Source organism: Lichenostomus cassidix, chromosome 10 (assembly GCF_008360975.1).
Source record: "Lichenostomus cassidix isolate B80296 chromosome 10, HeHo_3.0, whole genome shotgun sequence".
Lineage (NCBI taxonomy): Eukaryota > Metazoa > Chordata > Aves > Passeriformes > Meliphagidae > Lichenostomus > Lichenostomus cassidix.
The window spans coordinates 12,530,142-12,550,367 of NC_139491.1; the positions used below are offsets into that span (position 1 = coordinate 12,530,142).

The 20,226-nt window shown below is 36.2% G+C and overlaps 1 protein-coding gene across 4 annotated transcripts in view; it reads left to right on the forward strand.

Annotated features, from left to right (window-relative positions):
- Nucleotides 1-20,226, forward strand: part of UNC13C (unc-13 homolog C) — a 138,591-nt gene that overhangs the window by 61,765 nt on the left and 56,600 nt on the right. For all 4 annotated transcript variants that reach the window (XM_085070669.1, XM_085070670.1, XM_085070671.1 and 1 more), the window contains exons 13-17: nt 5,214-5,364; nt 7,750-7,818; nt 8,798-8,887; nt 9,691-9,819; nt 18,468-18,601. In XM_085070669.1, the coding sequence (XP_084926795.1) occupies nt 5,214-5,364; nt 7,750-7,818; nt 8,798-8,887; nt 9,691-9,819; nt 18,468-18,601 (573 nt within the window). The remainder of the gene's footprint in view (nt 1-5,213; nt 5,365-7,749; nt 7,819-8,797; nt 8,888-9,690; nt 9,820-18,467; nt 18,602-20,226) is intronic.

Consider the following 20,226-nt stretch of genomic DNA (forward strand, 5'->3'; position numbering starts at 1 on the left):
AGTATGCAGGCACATAAAAATGTGAGATTTTCTTTTTATTGCAGTAGGTAATGACACCACCTGCTATTGCAATGAGCTCGTCTTTCACTTTATGTGGCACTCTGTGAAATACTGTTTCGCTCATCTAAGGGAAGGGTAGAGGATGTATTTTGTAATATACACATTTTTAATGATCTTCCTCCAAGGAACTTACACAGCATTGCTAACGTGGAGCTCGGCAAGTACTCCAATACATTTTTCAGGAGTCCTCACTCAAAAATTCTAACCAAGCCATATTTAATTAAATTACCTATTTTGCCTTGTCCTCTTCTTGGTCTTGGTTTCTTCTACACCTTTTCCCCCAAATTTCCTTGACGTTGATGACTGCAAACCAGGTATCTAAAGGTAGATATAATATGAAAGTTCAGTATTGGTAGTCACAAGAAATAAAAGCTAAGATTTCGTTGCCCCCATACCCACATCCTTTTACATTTTAAAATGTTGTGTGTTAATAATAAGCTCTGCCTGTTTGAGGGGAAGGCCCCAGCCTGTTTAAGTTAGGAATAAAATCAGTGATGAAGGTAATCTCAAGTAATACTTGGAGAAGAATATATATTCATATACGTTGTTTTGCTGATTCATCTGCAGACATGTCTCAGAGCATTCTGACTTTGGGGAGAAGAGTAGTGAAGACACTAAGTCTATTTGTCATGAGGAATTTTCTTTTGGACTGTTATCTGTTGGTTTTATTTCTTTTTATGAGATTACCTTTTTCTTCTGGAACAATTTTAGTGGCTGGAAAAAAATGTACAGCTTCTTGATTTGGAAAATAGAATTATCAGATTGCATTTGGTAACAAAGAGCTCCCACTAAAACAAAAGCAATTTTCTACTATACAACAGAGAGAGAATTTGAATGTAATCACTTTGCCCAGAGGAATATTGTGTAAGCATTTTTTGCTTGAGAATCTACTTGCAGAGTACTTCTCCTGCACGTCTCATGATAACATTGCAAATTAAAATGTTTGCATTTGTAAATGCAAAACTGACTGTGCTTTAATACCCTGCGATCCAGACCCTAGAGAGCATCCACATGCCTCTTATGCACTTCATCAGGCTGCGTGAGTTTTTAGGATGCTGCTAATGAGGTGCTCTTTTTGTCTGAATGTAATTTTTAGTATTTGTATTTGTGTTCAGATTAGCTGTTATATAAAGTTTCAGTGCCAGTTGGTGATAGTCAGTCTTGCCACTTTTAAGTATGGCATATGCTGGAGTAGGAACACATGCCTTTCTGTGTTTCTACACAACATAGACCTGATTAAGCTTCCCTAAAGTACCCCTGTCTAAAACAATTTGGCAACAATTACAATGTGCCACTACAGCACTAAACAACCCTGCTTGTCTATAATTTCTGATTCAGGATGGAGGCTTTGTCATCTATGATCCCCTGAATAAACCCTTAATAAAGAAGATTTCTTTTTGGCTCTCAAAACTTACTTATATCTATTTCTTTAGAGCACAGAAATAATATTTCAAACACATAGTCTTGATTTTCTAAATAGTGAGCGTACTCATTACTGAAATGTGGATATCAACCCAAAAGATGTCTCAGAGGTGGTTACCTGTGTGCTTTAGTCATTGTTCTCAGTGGGACCTTTGTCACTAAACTTAGAGAATGAATTCAGGTGTGGTTGCACCTGTTACTGGAGATAGAAGCATCTCCATGGTTTTGTGAGAATAAATGTAGACAGTTTTTCCTTAAAGATGGTGACTTAGAAAGGGTGTCTTACTCTCAAGATATGGATTACAATGCACAGTTCCTGAGCAAAGAAATCTGCTTTAAGTTAGCAGATGTGGAATTCATGCCAATAGAAAAACAACCATCAACCCAAACAAAAATACAACAAAAAGACTGCTTGTGTTAAAGTAATTGCAGCTCTTTGAAGTCTTGACTGTATAGGTTACATAATCCACTCTTCTTTCTTATGATTATTTTATTCTTCCACTTCCTGTGGAGTCTGTGTTTGGAAAAGAAAAATGAGACAATTACAGCCATTCTTACACGGTTTAGATGAGATTTTTTTTTTATTGTGATGGATAGCAGCCAGATAGACACTGTTAGCCACATGAATGGTTTGTGCAACTCCCAGAAGTATAAGCATAGATGTGTGAGACAATAGAAAAGAGGTATCACAGAAAACAGGAAGAAAAAGTAGAAAAATAGCAAAATGATCCAGCTGGCCTTTACTTTGATATGGTGCTGTGATGGCAATCATGTCACCATATCATCAAAATGTGATTTGTGGTGATTGATGGCAATTTATGCTGTAAATTCAGTGTCTCAAAGGAATCATACTGGGACTTTATTTACCTACGTTTATTAAGCCACTACTCTGCCATCAAGAAAAAGGAACTTTTTTCTTCTCATTCATCTTTCAACATAATTTATTTCTCTTTAGAAGGCAAAAATCTGAGCAAGTATTGAAACAGTGTTTGACTAGATGCTGAAATTACACATAATATCAGCAACCTGAATTTACTGTGTAATAGTCAAGTGCAATAAAAGCTCTATTAAGATCTTTGCTTCTTACTGGCAAGAGTCACCACAGGTATAACCTAATGATTCTCAATCAGCAATGTAGCTCTCATTCCAGCAGGTTAATGGGCACTAACTATGTCATCTTGTTCTCCTGCTAGTTTTCAATTAATGTGGCAGCGTTGCAAAAAGCACACAAATTGCCCATTAAACTAATTTCTTATTGATAGCATTTGCTTACTGATGAGTACAGCACATCAATTAGATTTCTATCTTTGCTAATTCACGCTAGCAGAAATATTGGAAGAATCACAGGCACTGCTTGTTGGTCAGGAAATTGCATAGTAAGAAAGTTGGAGCAAGCAGGCCTGGTTTCAGACACAACTGGAGCTTAAGCATGCAATATTGCTGTAAAATGTGTGAGACTTAGCAATGGTTGCTGTGGCATCATGTGCCCACTAGAAATTGTTCATAACTCATGCTATTGGCTGCTGTTTTCAAAGAGCTGCCAAAACAAGGACAGGGGTTTCCTTTGATTTATTCATTTTAACAGGCAGAAGGAAGCCAGGTAGCTTGCAGCTGGCTGATAACCTGAGTTATCAGCATTCTGAGTCGTGACCCATATCGTGTACTTGATAGGTTCTGTGAGCATTAGAGATTTTAATTGAATGAAGGAGAACAACAAAAATCTGTCACAGATGCTGTACCATCATTTTCACTTACAACATTACAGGTGAAACAGTGCAGAGATATAATAAGGACATAAATTATACCAATAGGTTTAAATTTTTCTCATGAAAAATAGGTACAATTTGGGTCTATTTTCAAGATAATAACTCAGTACAGGTCATGGGTAGCGCACTGTGAAATGGTTGGAAGTCCCTGCACAAAACACCTTAAAGTGTTGACCCGAACAATATTTCCATGGTCTGTAATGTTCCCTGAAGGCAACTGAGACAATCTCAATGAATTCTGTGTGCTGACTGCCCCTTTTGCCTGCCTTCTCCCTCCACAGAGCATATATTACAGGTATGACTTAAAGGCTAGTGGGGTTATTAGTGCCTTTTTATCTGCAGATTGATGTTACTCATGCACTAAGGACCTTTAAGTCCACTAAAAGATTTTTGGAAATTGAAGTTTGCAGTAAAAGTATTAATTATTTTTATGTCAATCTTTTGAAGACTGGTTCTGATCATCCCTACATATATTTCTCAAACTTATTCGTAGAAAAGGAGATATTTCTCTTAGCTTTAAAGTATACCTTTATTGGTGAGAACCACCTGACATCAGTATTGTATTTTAATACAAAAGAAAGTATTATTCTACTTGACAGAAAACATGTGACTTATACTGAAAGGTTTTTCTAAGGGGTAGAGAACTATTTTGTTCTTTTGTTGAATTCACATTGCAGTGTTCAAAAGCACTTGAAAATACTGGCAATGAATTAAAGGTTTGGTAATACTATTCCATGAGCACATAGCTGGGAGTGCTGGGTTCTAGTCCTGGCCCATGTGATAGGTTTGCTGTGTAGTTTTGAGCAGATTCTCTAAGTTATGTGAAATGCAGATAATAGCACTTAATGATTGCCCCTACAGGAAGATAATCTTGACTGATATCTTGAGAGATGATTTGGGCAGTGACAGCCATTAAGGGTACTTGGCTTAAGTTCAGCAGGATGGATTTCAGTTGTACCTTGTGTTAATTTTTCACTTGGAAGGGCACAAGTGCCCAGGTGGTTCAGGCCTAGCACACTGCTCTGCCTTATGCTCCTGAGGAGAAACTGAGACAGGAGCCAGAGCCTCCAGCTCAGAGGAGCATGTGGCCAAATCAGGAGCCTCAGTCATAGAGAGTGACTGGAGTTCTTCATCCTCTTCTGTTTGACTGTTCACTCATTTTCACCACCATCTTTCCTGCCCCTCATTCTCCTTCCTATTTGTGTACATTCAATCTTCACCCCTTGAACTCCCTCCCAGTCCTGCCTAACTACTATTCTTGAAATTAGGAATTTATGTTTGCAGCAATGATGTTTACTCTCCTCATGTGTCAGATCTTTCATTCATCTTGTACCTCACATGTTTTGTTGTGTTATAAGCTCTTTGAAGTGTTGCTACGTTGCACCTCTAGTTTTGGCTTCTTTGGGTTTAACAGACTAAATTACCTAAATTTTACTGGCCTAGATTGAAGTGGAACAGTTTCAGTTATGGCCTAAATCAAACCAGAAGCTGCTTGATGCCTCACCTTTCCTTAATAATGTAGCCTAAAATAAAAACCAACCAAAAAAAAAAAAAAAAAAAAAAACCTGAAACGCTGATTTAAATCCTTTTGTTAGCAACAATTGAATACTTTTCCACTATAGATCTCTGTGACTTTCTATGATGAGGAGCTTAAGTTTGATTTTTAGGTTTTCTTTAATAGTGAGTGTTTTGCTTCATAGCAATTAAAATAGTTAACTCACATTTTTGTGTTTGGGCTTAACAGAGCAAGAACTGAATGTGAATCTAATGTGGCCAGTTTGAAAATATCAGTGTGCAACAAGTGGCAATTATATCAAACATGTCTGGATTTTTCTCATATGCATCTGCTCAGTTTTCCACGAGGTAGCTTGAAAGTTATATCTTTGGAGTTAAAAAGAAATTATGGTGAGAGAAGAAGCAGATTCCTTGCCATATTCAATAACTGTTGGTTTGTTTGAATTGCAGGCACTTTTCCTGTCTATCTTCTAAATACATGTGCCCTGGTGTTCCAGCAGTTATGAGTACATTGTTGGCCAATATAAATGCTTTCTATGCTCATACAACAGCAGCAACTAATGTATCTGCCTCAGATCGCTTTGCTGCTACTAACTTTGGGGTAAGTAGATTTTCTTTTTTAATAAAGTTCTTGTCCTGGTTTTTTTCCTAGTATATTCCATATTAACTTCTACATTCAAATTTTTTTTGGTTGCTTATTTTAAAGAGTAAGAGTTGTCAGCTTTTGAATATTTTACCCTGAGTCTTTAAAATCAATCATTATAAAAGCCAGAGAAGATGCTGCTCAGTTCCTTGTGAGGCATAGAGGGTAGAAAGCAGTGGCACGTGTTTATAGTACTAAAATCTCCAACAAGCAGGTTTTTGTTTTATTGCAGTGGAGCTTGCAAACTGCTCACTGCATTAGACTAAGTATCAGATGCAATTTCTTACTTGAGCTGTGTCATCAGTGAACTCATATTAACCTAATGGATGTAGCTGTAAAGGCTGCTCTACTCACAGGAATCCGTAATGATGGATTCTTGGTTTTGCTGAAATTTTTGCTGGTGAATTGTCCAAGTCCTGGATTTAGGTATCAGGAATTTTAGGAGGAGTACTAGCATTTCAGAATGTGGTAATACTTCTTTAGTTATATCTAACTTTTCTGCTGTGGATAAGTATCTCACAGCATGGACTTCTAGTCTTTGAACATGCTAATAGATAAAGATACATTCACTCCCTATTCTGATTTCTTCACCTACTCTCACTGGAAATTGAGAGCAGGAAAGCAGAGCCATAATTCAAAGAGGTTGCCTTCATAACTCTGATATCACATGATCCAGAGAGTATAAAGGCAATCTTATGCTGAAAAATGCATTTATTCCTTCCTCTTTTTTTTTTTTTTTTTGGTAGGGCTTTTATATATAGGGCTGATATCAAAGGTATATTTGATTTAAGGGTTTTCATAAAATACCATTTATTGGCATGAAATAAAATATTAATCATAATTAAAATTTATTAAATTTAAATGAACATTTCAAATTTCAGATTTTATTTGAAGTTGTGTTGTAGGCACTAGTACTCTTCTCCAATATTAGAATAAGAGGAATTATGAATTTTAGATTTTCAAGACAAAATTATGAAATTATACGTTTGAATGAGTAAGCCAAGAATGACTTAATATCTTTGTTGAAACACACCTGCTCTTTCAATGTTGAAGCTTTATCAGACATTTGATTTTGATGCAGCTTTTGAAATTTAGAATGATTTTGCTGGTTTTTATACTTTTTTTTCCATTTTTCTAATGATCAGAACTACTTTTGTCCTCAGATTGGACAGAGATTAATTCCTTTCTCTGATGTTAATGCCAGTTTGCCTTTGACGCAATTCCAATCCAATTCATAGTTCAACAGATGGGTGGAAAAAGAGTAGTAGGCATCACTAATAGAGATTTGGAGCTCTTTTTTCAAACAATTGACTTATAAGCAAAATATTAGATTATTCTTCTCTCCTGGGTCAAAAGGCATTTGTTAGTGAATAGCTGCACATCATTCATCAAAAAGAACATCTCAAATTCAAGTCCTCAGGCTACAGCTGGGAATGATTTGGCTGACTGAATATTTCAGTACAGATTTATAACATGACAAAAAAAGTTCTCTTTTGATTGATCCCTTAAGGGAACTGTGCCAAATTAGTGGGTTTGGGTGTAAGTTAGTACTCCACTGATGAGAGACAAAGACTCTATTTTCAAATTACTGATCATCCCATTAGAGGGATGGTGCAGATACAATCAGTGCATCCTGAGAGCTGTCAGCTCCTGCTACTTCCAGAAGTCTGCCACAGTCACATCAGCTGAGAAGATTTCTGCACAATTTTGTGCAGTAGACTATGGAATATGTTATAACTTGGTAATTAGAAACACTCATTAGTATTACTTGAGAATGGCACAACTCAGCTGGAAATCTCACAGCAAAATACTTTCACTTCTCCTTCATCTATCAAGATAACAAGTTAATCTTCACATTTGAAAGGAAAAAATATAAATCCATAGTATTAGTATTACTTATTCCTACAAAAGCCATGGTTTGAGAAGTATAATTTTTAATCATATTTTTGCATCAAATTGTGTTGTAAACGAGCATAATTTCTCACTTACTAAAGGGAGAGGGGGAGGTACTTTCTTCAAGAGTTTAATCAATTGCAGGGAAAACATAAGACAGGAGAATGTTGCATTGCAAAATCTTTGTGACCTCACTAATGTATTGCACAGCTGCACAACGTTTAATGCACACCAGGTAAATTACAACATAGGACAGAAAGGGAAAATAAAGTGAAAGATGTATTGCCTAGCCTTGAAATATAGATATTTCAAACCATTGCGTATATATGAAATAATGGAAAACAAATCGATTTTCAAATATGTTAAGAGTGGAAAGAGGCATTGTAAAACCCCAGCAATTACAGGGAACTGCACATTCTAGTGCAATATATTCTTGTTTTCTTTTTACAGAGAGAAAAGTTCATAAAGCTGCTGGATCAATTGCACAATTCTCTGAGGATTGATTTATCTAAATACAGGGTATGTATGACATATTCTACGTAGAGTCAGCATGAGACCCCAAATCCTTTGGAACAAAAATTGACAGAATTTAAGCTGTTTAACAACAATATTTTTCCAATTTGACAAAAATAAAAAATTTAGTATTTTCTTTCCAAAAGCTAAGAATGGGTCAAGGGATAAGCACATATTCAAAAAAGTCATATTCAACAACTTTGGTTAAACTGGTCTGTAGCTAGTCTCAAGTTGATTAACTCATGTGGGAATTACCTTCGCTGACTCAGGTAGTGCAAAGTGCAATTACCTTTATTCTGAGAGATTGACATCTTTGCTAAAAACTTGCATGCTAAGATCCTAGTAATGTTGAAAGAGTCTTGTCTCCTTGTTTTTCCATGTGGTTGGAATTCCAGTTTCACTTCTGCCTCATGGCATCTCTTTCCACTGAGGTTTGCTCCAAAGCCAGCCCTTCAGGAAAGCATGCACTGGATCTCTGCCAGTTATCATATGGTTCTGAACTCCCTCTCCTTCTCCTACTTTGTATTATTCTGTTAACCCAGAGATCATAGCAAAAATTTAATGTATTATTTCTGCATTAAGCTTACCACTGCCTTTATGCCTACAAGTGATGTATGTGCCATGTAAAATCCATTAATTATTCTCATTAGCAACAGTTTCCAGACTTTTTGTAATATTTTTTACTGGTATTGTGATAGTTCCAAAATACGTGTAAAAAAAACTTTTATTTTTAATTTATGTTTTGGAAATATCACAATAGTTTATATCATTCCTATTACAAATGCAGGAGCATTATCAAACTTGTTCCTACTCATGTCCAAGGGACATCATTAACTTCCTCACAGGCAGAATTCAGGTAATGTGTGAACATCTCTAATCCTTCCAAGCAGCACCTGATGTTTTCTTAGACAGTTTTTAACTAGTTGTTCAAGGATTTTACGCGTAACTCAAATTTTGCATGATTCCTCTTTCCCTGATTCACCAGGATAATTTTCCTGCCAGCAATTCTGAAAGACTCCAAGATCTGAAATCCACTGTGGACCTGCTTACCAGCATAACTTTCTTTCGGATGAAGGTATTGTCATTTACTCGCGCCAATAAATTTCCTGAAGGAAACAAAAAATTTACCTTTTAAATTAGTTTAAAGTCAAGTCACATAAAGCAAACTCAGCTGGACTCCTTAAGAGTCATGTAGAATAAAGTTTTCCTACTAATATAATAAAATCACAAGTGAAACAGCAAAATAGGTCTGATAACTATTTGCCTTAGTCACTCCAGAGGTTGATATCGAAGTTGTCAAGCATGGAAATATTTTTGGAATGGAATGACGCACGTTAATATTTCTTAATGAAAAAAAAGAAACACAAACCAACCTTTGTCATAATAGCATGTCGTTTCATTGCATTAGGCACTACATAAAGAGAATTAAAATAATCCATTAAGTTAAAGTTTAAATTATTGTATCCTGAAATGGAGTAAAAAGGTGAACCCTTTGCTTTAAAAAAAAGTAACTGCTATTTGGCTGATGTTCAAAGGAAAGCACATAATTATATGGTTTCATTATTTCATAAATAATCAAAAAACTTCTAAGAAGTAAACCGTAAGATGTAAAGATGTAAATGCTTGGGCACACGTGCCTCTTTTATCATATAAATAATTTAATACAAATAAAACTTAATGATAAAATCTACTGGCTTAAGCATGTATTTTAATGTATCTGTAAACTAAGACCGCCTTAATTCAACACAATTTTAATTATTTTTGTCATTGCTTTATTTCAACACTTTTCATCCTGTGTTACAGAACTACATTCAACACTTGGATGTTTTGTGTTCAATCTAATTCTGACATTTTGTCATTTATTAAATACTTTATTAGGTCCTGGAATTGCAGAGCCCTCCTCGAGCCAGTACTGTGGTGAAAGACTGTGTGAGAGCTTGCCTGGACTCAACTTATAAATACATTTTTGATAATTGCTATGATCTCTACTCCCAGTTAGTGGATCAGGTAAGGTCAATATGAACTTGCTTTTTGCTATTGCTCATTCATTATTGTTGGTTAGCATTAAGGAAATAGAAAGTCTTCTAGTGCTCCTTCATGTCAAAGCACTCAGATTTTCATTTTATTTATGCATGAAGGAGCAATATACCATAAATACACCCACAGACAGCTATGAACTCTGAAATGTTTAACAAGATGAGTTTCAAAATGGAAACTCATTGGTAACTCATAACATAATCATCGCATTGGACATGACTGTAAAATTGTCCAGTGGTTTTAGGGAAGATGACATCTGACTGATTACTGTTCATTTAAAAACTGTAACAGGAAAATAATTTTTTTTAAATCTAACATTTCACTTCTGTAGCTTTAGACAAAAAAAGTATTTTAATTTGCTGAAAATGGTACAGTATTTCCAGCCTTATATTTAGCACCTATGATGTGTACTTGGATCCAAGCTTACTTTATTAAAAGTTACTTTATTAAAGTAACTGCATTAATAAAGCAGAGGATAATTCTGAAATATTTCTTAGTATTAGTTTTTCAGGTTGAACTGTCAATGCAAAATAATTATAGCATTTGTTGTGTTCCAAATGTCATGCAAAATCCTTGAGAATGCTGTTTATCTTTTCATTTAATATGGTCATTCTGTAAGTAATGTTAGAATTAAGTGCTGTCTTAAAGAAACATCACTGCTTTATTACATTATCTCCTGTACCTTGTATTTGCTTTCTGGATGGTACACTGAAAAAATGGGAGTTCTGTGACTATTCCAGCCTTGAACAGGGTTAATTAAGTACTTCAACAAATGCACATTTTTTGTGTAGGAAATAATTAATAAGAACACTCATACAAGTGATCATAATGATACAAGACATCAAATTTCATTTGAAAGCATATTTCACTTAAATCCAGAATATGAATTCCTGTATTTCAGGAAGGATTATGTTTGCTATATATTCAATATTTCTGAAATGAGAATTTATTTTCTTGTGTTGGATTCCTGTTAGGCGAGAAAACTTAACTGTAGCTTTGAACGTAAGAATTTCTCACCAACACCAAGAAGCACTCCAGACTTAGTGCTGATGTGTGTTTATCCTACAACAGATTATATTGTAAGCTGAGTAGGAGTATAAAATAGTGGAAGGAGCAGCTTCAAGCATCACATCTATTTACGTCATAAACTGTTCTGTTTTCCTGCTAACGTTTACTCTGCAGCAATTTGATCTTGTCTGTTAAATATAATATGAAGTGCTGCTAGACTGGGTATTACATAAGTCTGCAGTTTATCAGCAGATTCTAGTCTTCAGTAAACAGCTCAAAGTGATGAAGTCTTACCTCTGCAAAGCATTGTGACAACTGCAAAAGCTTATCTGTATTCAAAAAATTCACAACTTTTTAATGTGGATCCATGCAGTCATTTAGCCTGTCTATTTTAAAAAATGGTTTTAAAGTGCAGGGATATTACAGCCTTTCTGCTTGGTAGAAAATGCAAAATGTGCTTAAGTGATGGTGCTCTCTAAATTATATTTCAGGCAAAACAGGCAATGTTGTTATTATATTTTTCTCTCACTCTACTTAATGGTGGAGAAGTAAGAAGTACTGAAATTAAAAAAAAAAAGAAAAATCCACAAGTATTCGCTCAGTTGGAAAACTGAGTTAACTGCATTTCACTGTAATTCTGTGCCTCTTGAGTTCTCTTTTGCAAGATTTCCAACAGGGGCAGTTTTATGAGGAAACTTTAAGCAGATAATTGTCTGTACAGTTACAATCACCAAGCAGTGCAAGAAACTTCTGTGAGGATGTGTAAAAAGCGAAATTTAAAATAAATAGATTGTATTCAAACTAATTAATTTCTAACAGCAAATCACATCAACAATCAAACAAAAAAATCAAACAATCACATATAATCTTAATGCCAGACAGTAAAACTTCGTTTCACAGAAAGTTGGAGACAATTCTGAGAAATATAACTAGTCTAGCATTAATAGAGATGAGTAAAATTAATTCAAAAGGCTACCTAAATTCTGCATCATCTCTTGAGCTGTACCAGGAGACTGTGTTCAGCATTATCCTTGTACAGTTTCCTATCAATATATCCAGAAGTGTATTTGGTTTAAAGAGCACCTAAGTTCCCTTATCTCTGCTCACCTCCCCATAAGGTGAGGTCTCCTCCCCTCAGAGGGAGGACAGGAGTTCATCCTGGCGTGGAGCTGCAGCACAGGAGCTTCATGTTTTAGCTGCACAGCTGAGCTTTGAGCTGTGAGTACTGAGAACTGAAATCGATGAACCCCAAAGCAACAAGAAATGGTTCTTATGTAGGTCACCACCTGCTCTCACTCGGGGGAAGGACTGGCAGCTGTTGTCCTGCTGAGCCCCAGCACACTCAGGGTGTGCATCTGTGTGCAACTCATGGGAACCACCTTTGCTGTGCTTTTGGCTGCAGCTTAAAATTCTCAGACATGCCTGCCACAGTATTTCTAGAAAATATGCTTCATGTCTGAATGTGTGGGATTGTTTAAGTTTGGGATGAAAATAGAGCAGTGACTGATAAATTTGAGGATGCTTGAGCTGGAGTTTTTGGAAATTTGCCACCATAAACGCAACAAGTAAATCATAAAATATGCTCAGCAGTCTCCATTTCCTCTTTTTATTGCTCTCTACCTTTGCAGCAGACAGACAATCACTGTTAAAAAGCTAATGTCTTGCAGCAAAATGTCACCCCTGAGGATATTTACTTCCTGGGGTGAAGCATTGCAAATGCTAACATTATGCAGAAATGTCATATTACAGTTCCACACCAGAATACAAAGAAGAGCTGATGACAAAAAACAAGTGACTACTACAGATACTAAAACATGATAGCTTGACAGGCTTACTGACATGTATATTACTATCCTCATTATTGGAGACAAAGCCCTCTGATAAAGAACCATCGAGCTCCTTATGCAGCACATGCAGTATTTTCTCTTTTTAATTAACAGTGATCTGAGTGAAGTGCTTAGCTGCCCTATGTTGAAAAAAAAATGTCTTGGAGAAGTAGTTTAGGAAGCACTTTGGTAGCTTCCTGACTCAATTTACAGATATGATGCTGTTTCTATTTTCTTAAGAAAACAAATTTTGAAATCCTGGCTGATGCTCACAGTGACTGAAGTCCCTTCAGTAATTCTTTTTGCAGTCTTCTCCACTGAGTGAAACCAATGAAATGCAGACCATACTCTTAATGTTACCTGAAGAGCTCTTGGTCAGTACAAATAATTTCATGACTGAGAGCACCAGTACACTGGGAAAAAACCACTGGGATACTTAATATTTGGCACTGGCTCACCAGAACAGTACTGGTATTCTGGTATACTAATTTTAGAGACCTTTATTGAGTCTCTTGCTCAGCTTTGTGTGTTGTCACAGCACAGTGTGGTGCAGACCAGGAGGCAGCAAAAACCAATTGACTGGCTCAGGAGCCAGGGGTTGTACAGCTGCAGCAGCACAGCGCTCTGCCCTTGCAATTCATCTCTTGTGGAGGTACAGCACCTTAGCCTGGGTTGCTAACATACTGAAATATCCCAGCTTCTGGGAATCAGAGCTGTAGATGAGCACATGGATGGGCCTATGCTTTGAGAGCTGGCTCAGTTTTGCTTTACTCAGCTGTGAGTCCCTGTCACTTTTCCATTTGGGATTTTGGAACTCAAGCCGCATAGTTGTTTTTGAAGGTGTATTTCCTTTTTTTTTTAGTATAAACAACGAAAACAAATTACTTATTAATTTCTAATAGAGATATTGAAAGAATTGGAGCATGGCATATGTGATCTTCAAATGCATGAAGTGGGAAATAAAGTGCAGTAGCAAAAGCTGTTTACCACAGGGAGTCCTATTTTTCAGGCAGGCAAATTTCAGTGATGAGCAATACTTCTAGTGAGGCACTTTGTTATATTTATATATTGCTTTAGATGCACTGAAACCATTCTATCTTCTTCAAATCTGGCAAGCAGAAGGTACTTAAAGATCTCGCCTTGCGTTATAGCATTGTGTTTGATGGGCAGTGTGTTAACCACAGTAATAGAAAAACTTTTGCTAAAGTACTTCAGGACAAGAGAAGGATGTATCTTGTGCTGTGGTACCTCCAACCCCGTTCTGAGAATCCTCTATCAGAAAGGCCAATACTTAGAGATAAAATTGCTTTGTAGCAGCTTGTCTGGGAAAGTCAAAGAGCTTGCAATAAGTGAGGAGATCACTTGGGTCTTCCTCCACCTGTTCCCCTGCAGAAGCAGAACACTTTTGAGTAGCTGGGGCAAATCAAAATCACAGTACCACTTGACTGGCCACTCCAGAGGAGCTGTGCATGTTACACTGTCCTGAACAGACAGACCAGTTAAACCAGTTCCTTTCACGTGCTAGTCCTCAAAGAAAAAGGCTGAAAATTCTTAATGAGAATTCATCCAAAAGAATTCTATTCCACTTCAATTGGTACTTGAGAATACATAAAATATAGTTGCCCAGAGAAGGTGTGGATGCCTTGTCCCCAGATGTGCTCAAGGCCAGGTTGAAGGGGACTTGGAGCAGTCTGGTCTCGTGGAAGGTGTCCCTGCCCATGGCAGGAGGAAGGAACAAGACGATCTTAGACATCCCTTCCAAACCAGACTTTTCTGTGATTTTGTGGTGATTCTATGAATAGGGTTTCAGTTTCAAATAAGAAAACTATTTAGGTGTTAATTACTGCATTGCACAGGGAAATCTCTCACAGCTTTTGAATGCATATCTGCAAGTGTTTTCTAACCTTAAGTAAGTTCTGTAAAGCCAAATTTTCATTCTTTTACATATTTAAAAAATTATATAAATTTCTAGAAATAAGCAGGTGTGATGTATAGATGTCTACATATGAGTATGTTTTAAATGTAGTGCATATTGTGTATTCCCTTGTGATTCTACATTAAGTAATATGTATATGTACAATTAAGTAATATAATATAAGTAATAAATATGAGCAGTTTAAAATATGGAAGCATTGTTAAAATTAATACTTCATTAGCTGAGACTAGTCAATAAAATTGCCCTCTGTAGCCCTGTGCTGATCAAGGCTACTGTGTTGGTTTCCATTGAGTTTCCACTCTGTCATTGTTTATATACAAAATATTGTATTCTGAAACCTAGCTTGGGGCTTGTAGCAGACAGCAATATATAACTTTCTGATATCATAGGATTCAATTTATCAAAGTCACACAGATACTAATGGGTATTGATTGCACAGAACATAACAAAATAAAAACAAAGCAAAATAAAACCAGACATTCATCCTACAATCTGGTAAAATCAGTGATGAGAGAAGTTGAAAGCCCTCTTCTTCAGACCAGCCTTTACAGATTTGTCTCAGGGTAATATAGATGTAGATTTTAATCTTGCTTCACACTGTGCCTGAGATTGCTTTCTCCACTCTCAGCCACTTTTCCAGAGTACAGAATGTTTGCTTGTCAACAGTTTAGCCTTTTTTTCCCCCCATTAAATTCAGAAAACTCTCCTAATTTTATCTTTTTCTTTAAGAGAATATCAAAATGCCACTAACTGATTTTGGAGGCTCTGTTCTGCATGATCCATTATTTGCGTATGAATTCAGGTGACTAGGAAATGGATAGTGAAAGGGAATTGAGAAAAATATGATTCAATGCAAATAAAGAATTTATTTCAATTCATAGCCCATGAAAAATTGTGCTTATTCCCTCTTTCTGACTTTGATGTCTTCTGTGGCAAAAGACAAAGAGTTATACATCACCTAGTTTGCATGTTGCATTAAAAAACCCCACAGAGAATCTCCTGTACTTACTGTGTTTGTGAATCTGAAGTGAATAATATGACTTCTCTGTAAAGATACTTTTCTTATAAAGTGTTTGCTACAACTCTAGGGTAATCCTAAAGACAGGAAGTGCCCAAGTGAATTAATATGAGTCAAAAAACCTCTATTGTCATGTCTTGTTGGTAGGATATCATCTGGTATTATTGCTGGTTTGATCTGCCAGCAGAAGCCCCTTAGGAATATCACTGTTGTGCCTTTGGCCACTCAGTTATTGAGCTTTTAAGGACAGGACATCTTATGGCATTTCATGGTTCTGTACATGTGGGCAGCATTACCCTCCAAAGAGATGTGTAACATCTTGGAGGTCAAGATATTTTAAGTAGCCTTTCCTGTGTGAAAAGGCTCATGGAAAAGAAAGTGATTCTGCTAATTGGCAAACTTTCATTCATACCAGTATTCAGAAAGGTCACTTGGTTACTGGAAGAGCAGTCTGTGATTTGAGCTTGTTCAGTGCTTTATCAAACAAAAACAGAAGAAAGGAAACTTCAGAAAATCATTTATTTGAAAAATTAAGAATCACTAATAGCATCTGTTTAATTAATCTTTTTGTCACCTTGCTTTATCAAGAATTTATGTTCATCTTAACCTTTCCAGTTGTATTTTTAAAAAATTCTCAGTATTGTTACCATCCTCCACAATAATAAGCAGGATTTAGGGTCTCATATATCTTCTCACCATATTTGTGCCAGTGTGGCACTAATTAGGTATATCAGGTATTTAGTTCATGCTTTTACACTGACAGTTTCTTTTAAATGGATATAACTAGAGTGAAAAAAATCTAGAGTGAAGTCAGATTTCCACCATTGTTCTACCTCATTATAACAACCCTACACCAAGCCTGCCAGATTTGGGGAAGCCCTTGGGCAATACTGTCAGACATACAGTGTGATTTTGGGCATTGCCCTGTGCAGGAAACCAAGTGTTGGACTCTGATCCTTGTGGGTCCCTTCCAATTCAGAGTATTCCATAATTCTGTAATGCTTCTACAAAGGCATCTGTTGCACATAAATCAAATAATAATGCTGAAAATAATACGGTTAAAAGAGCTTGAATTATTCTGAGCATTTCTAACTCACTAGTTAGATTTTAGGATAAAGAATGGAAATAACAAATGGGCATGGACAGAGTATGCACTTCCTTTTCAGGGCATAAAACTACATCTGTAATGTGAGACTATTTTAAAATTACCTTCTCGGGGCCTTTTGAAAAGGTCATATTAATTTTCAAGAGATTTCTTTTCCAGAGAATTTTTGTAGAAAGAACCTCCTTGTGCAACTATTACTTTGTAAGTTGGTTACTTTTTGCTATCTGCATTGAAGAACAGAATTTTCCCTTCTGTGATTCACAGTCACAGTCATGAAGAGCTGTCTCAGCTATGTGTCACTTGCTGTGAAATACAGTTCTGGGATAAGATGCTGGGCTAAATATGAGCTGACTTTGTCTTCTACAAGTGCCTTTCAGTTGGTTTGATTTTAAACATGCACAAGCTTCTGAGAAAAAAATTGTGCATTAGACATACATCTTTGATATAGAAACAGGGCTTTTTAATAAAAATATAATGTATACCAGGGAAAGGTCTTGTGGGTGACATTAATGCTCCAATGTTCTTTTCTGTTTTGAAAAGCTCTCTCACTTGCATTGCAGTTGTTAATCATTGGTGACACCAGACCCACCATCCCTTGACCTGCTTCTGAGCTTAATTTCTGTTTCTTTAGGCACTGAGGTAGTACCCTCTGTAGCTTAGCTGAGTTTGTAGCAGTGTGATTAATGACACTTTTCTAAAATATTCCACAGTGGCCGCAAAAACTATTTCAATTAAGTGTTGTTGAAATTCCCTTTCTGCCATTCTAAATGCTATTCATAGATAAAAGTTAATTGAGGTTAAAATAACATTTAATTAATTCACTGTGACACTAATGCAGTGTTATGCATACTCAAAAATATACTAGGTCTGTTGAAGTGGTCATACTTGAACTAGGAATGAGTAGTACAGGGAATATATGTTTAAACTTGCAGGATCACAGGCATGTTTATTTTCTGACTCACTATTTGAGACCCTTTTCAATCTCAGCTCTCTAGAAGAGCATGTGCAGACATATCTCTGTGTGGCAGAAATTGTGTATGTATGTATGCATCCATACAGAATTAAAAATATTTCTTCTCATATTTGGCTCCCAACAATGAAGTTATTTATTGGACATTATGAATCTGATCCTTCTGCCAAGCAAAGGAATGCAAAATACTTTTGTCTGGGAGGTTGTAGGCTAAGAGTTCATAAAGTCTATCTGTAAATGCTCATTTTAATGAAATTAAATACCAAATTCTCAATAAAATAGAGGGAAATTCAACTACTTTTTCATTTAAACCATACAGCATAGCAGCTGTTAGGCCGAACACCTTCAGCGTATAATTCAAAAAGAAGCATTAAATACTCCTTAGCATTGATTTTTTTTTTTCAGCCTTTATTGTGCAGGGTATAAAAGTTCTGCCTCAACAGGCGATTTTACCTGCACTGGGTCTCGACACAGCAAAGAATTTAATAATGTATCTAATTAAAGTGTGGGCATGCACTAAAAATCAAGTCTCTATTGATCTTCTTTGCTGACATGACAATCTTTGCACTGCCTGTTTTTTAATATTTGTCCACAGCTGAGTACAGTTTTTCATTCTGCTCTGTTGGTTAGCCAGTCTTCGTCCAAAGTTTCTGAAGTTTCTTAATACATTATTCTTCCCAAGCAAGTAGTAATCTGTAGGGGGAAGTCCCTTTGTATTTTCCCTAATAAAAAGATATTCAATTTTGTTCTAACAGAGTAAGAAACAAGAAGTTCCTAAAGAAGAACAGGGACCGACAACAAAGAATTTGGATTTCTGGGCACAGCTTATTACTCTGATGGTCACCATTATAGATGAAGATAAAACAGCATATACACCAATCTTGAATCAGTAAGTAATTACTTTCCCCATAAAAATTAAGAACTGTGGCTTTATTAAAATAAGGAGAAGAAATACACCTGAGTTAGAAGTTGTATTTTAAATAGAATCTACCTAGAGATTTTTGTACAGAATGAAACATTGTCATTGTTTGATAAAAACTTAGTGCTCTGATAATGGAAAGACAATCTTTTGATTTAGCAACATTAAGGACACATGGTATATGAGTCATCCCAAAATGTTAAGTAGCAAAATATTACACAGGAGAGCTAAATGGATAGAAGGGAAATGTTGGTGAAACAGTGTGATGGTACTGATATTATGAGAGTATCTTGGCACACATGGTGTTCAAATCATGCTCAGATTCTTTTAGGTATGATTTTTAGATATGTATTTATGAAAAAAAAAATGAACTGCTCAAGAAGACCCTCACCAAATTTATGGTTGGCTAGCCAGACTGACTTGAAACTGCATAAAGTGGAGAGCTATATCCTGGAGATGGAAGTTGACTTCTCAGAATTGAAGATGTAGCAGATGAGGGAGGTACAATCAATAACCAAGACAAGTCAAATAACTTAAGGTTGATACACGAGTAGAAAAGAGAGAAACAATCGATAAAGACAGAAAAAGGAGGCAGGGCTGGGGTTTGAACATGAAATATATAGAAAGAGTGCAAAGAGACATGTTTCACATATTACAGCTGGAGAAACAGACCTCGCACTAATTGAAATGTGACATGATGAGGCCCTAGGGAAATTTTCAGCTCTTTGGAGTCATTTTAGAGAGAGACTGTAGAAAATCTGGGCATGGTCTAGCCGTGATGACTTATGCAAAGGTTAGCATTAAAACCTACACCTATGTCTGCCTTATGAGTAAACAATTAATAAAGGTGTCTGCAGCTGAGTTTGATTAAATGCTTTAAGGGGAGCAGGAACAGTGTGGTTTTTCCAGCCAAAATCGGGTAGCTACTGAAAGGCAGTCTGTACATTGAGATGTGCTTGTCTGTTGATGAAAGGTACCATTCTATTCATGGGCCCACAGTAAAAGTAGCAAAGAAACCTCCTGGTGATAACCAGAAGCTGAAAGATACTTCATTAACTTCTGACTCCTTCCTGAACTTGAAATAAATGAAGTATTGTTCCAGTCCTGGATAATAAGCATTTCTTTGTTCAATCATCTGTTGCACTGGCCTTCTTAAGGAATAAGTTCTTATCCTATAGAGGAAATAAAGCACTTGTCCTGTGTACTACATTTTTATAACATAGTGTGAAGTTTCCCCATTAATGAAAGCTCAACTGTTTGTCTGACAGGCTGTATAAATAATACACTCATGGTGAAATACCTAATTCAGACACACCACGTGTATGTGATTCATTTCAGTCTCTTCATTGAAATTAAACAAGTGTAATTGCAGGTTAATTATCCTAAAAACAGTTCTAGCTGTATTTTTATACAAATGTGCAGGAGAAAGTAGAAGCATAAAGAACTGAGTTCTTCTAAGGGGATTAGTAGGTTCCCTAAAGTACAGATGAATGATTGTGTAAGATGTGAAAAGAGAATCAGGAGTGGACGGAATTGGGACAGATTAAGGGAGAGAGCTTGTGTCTCTGACTTCTCTCTCATTTTTGCTGTTGTTT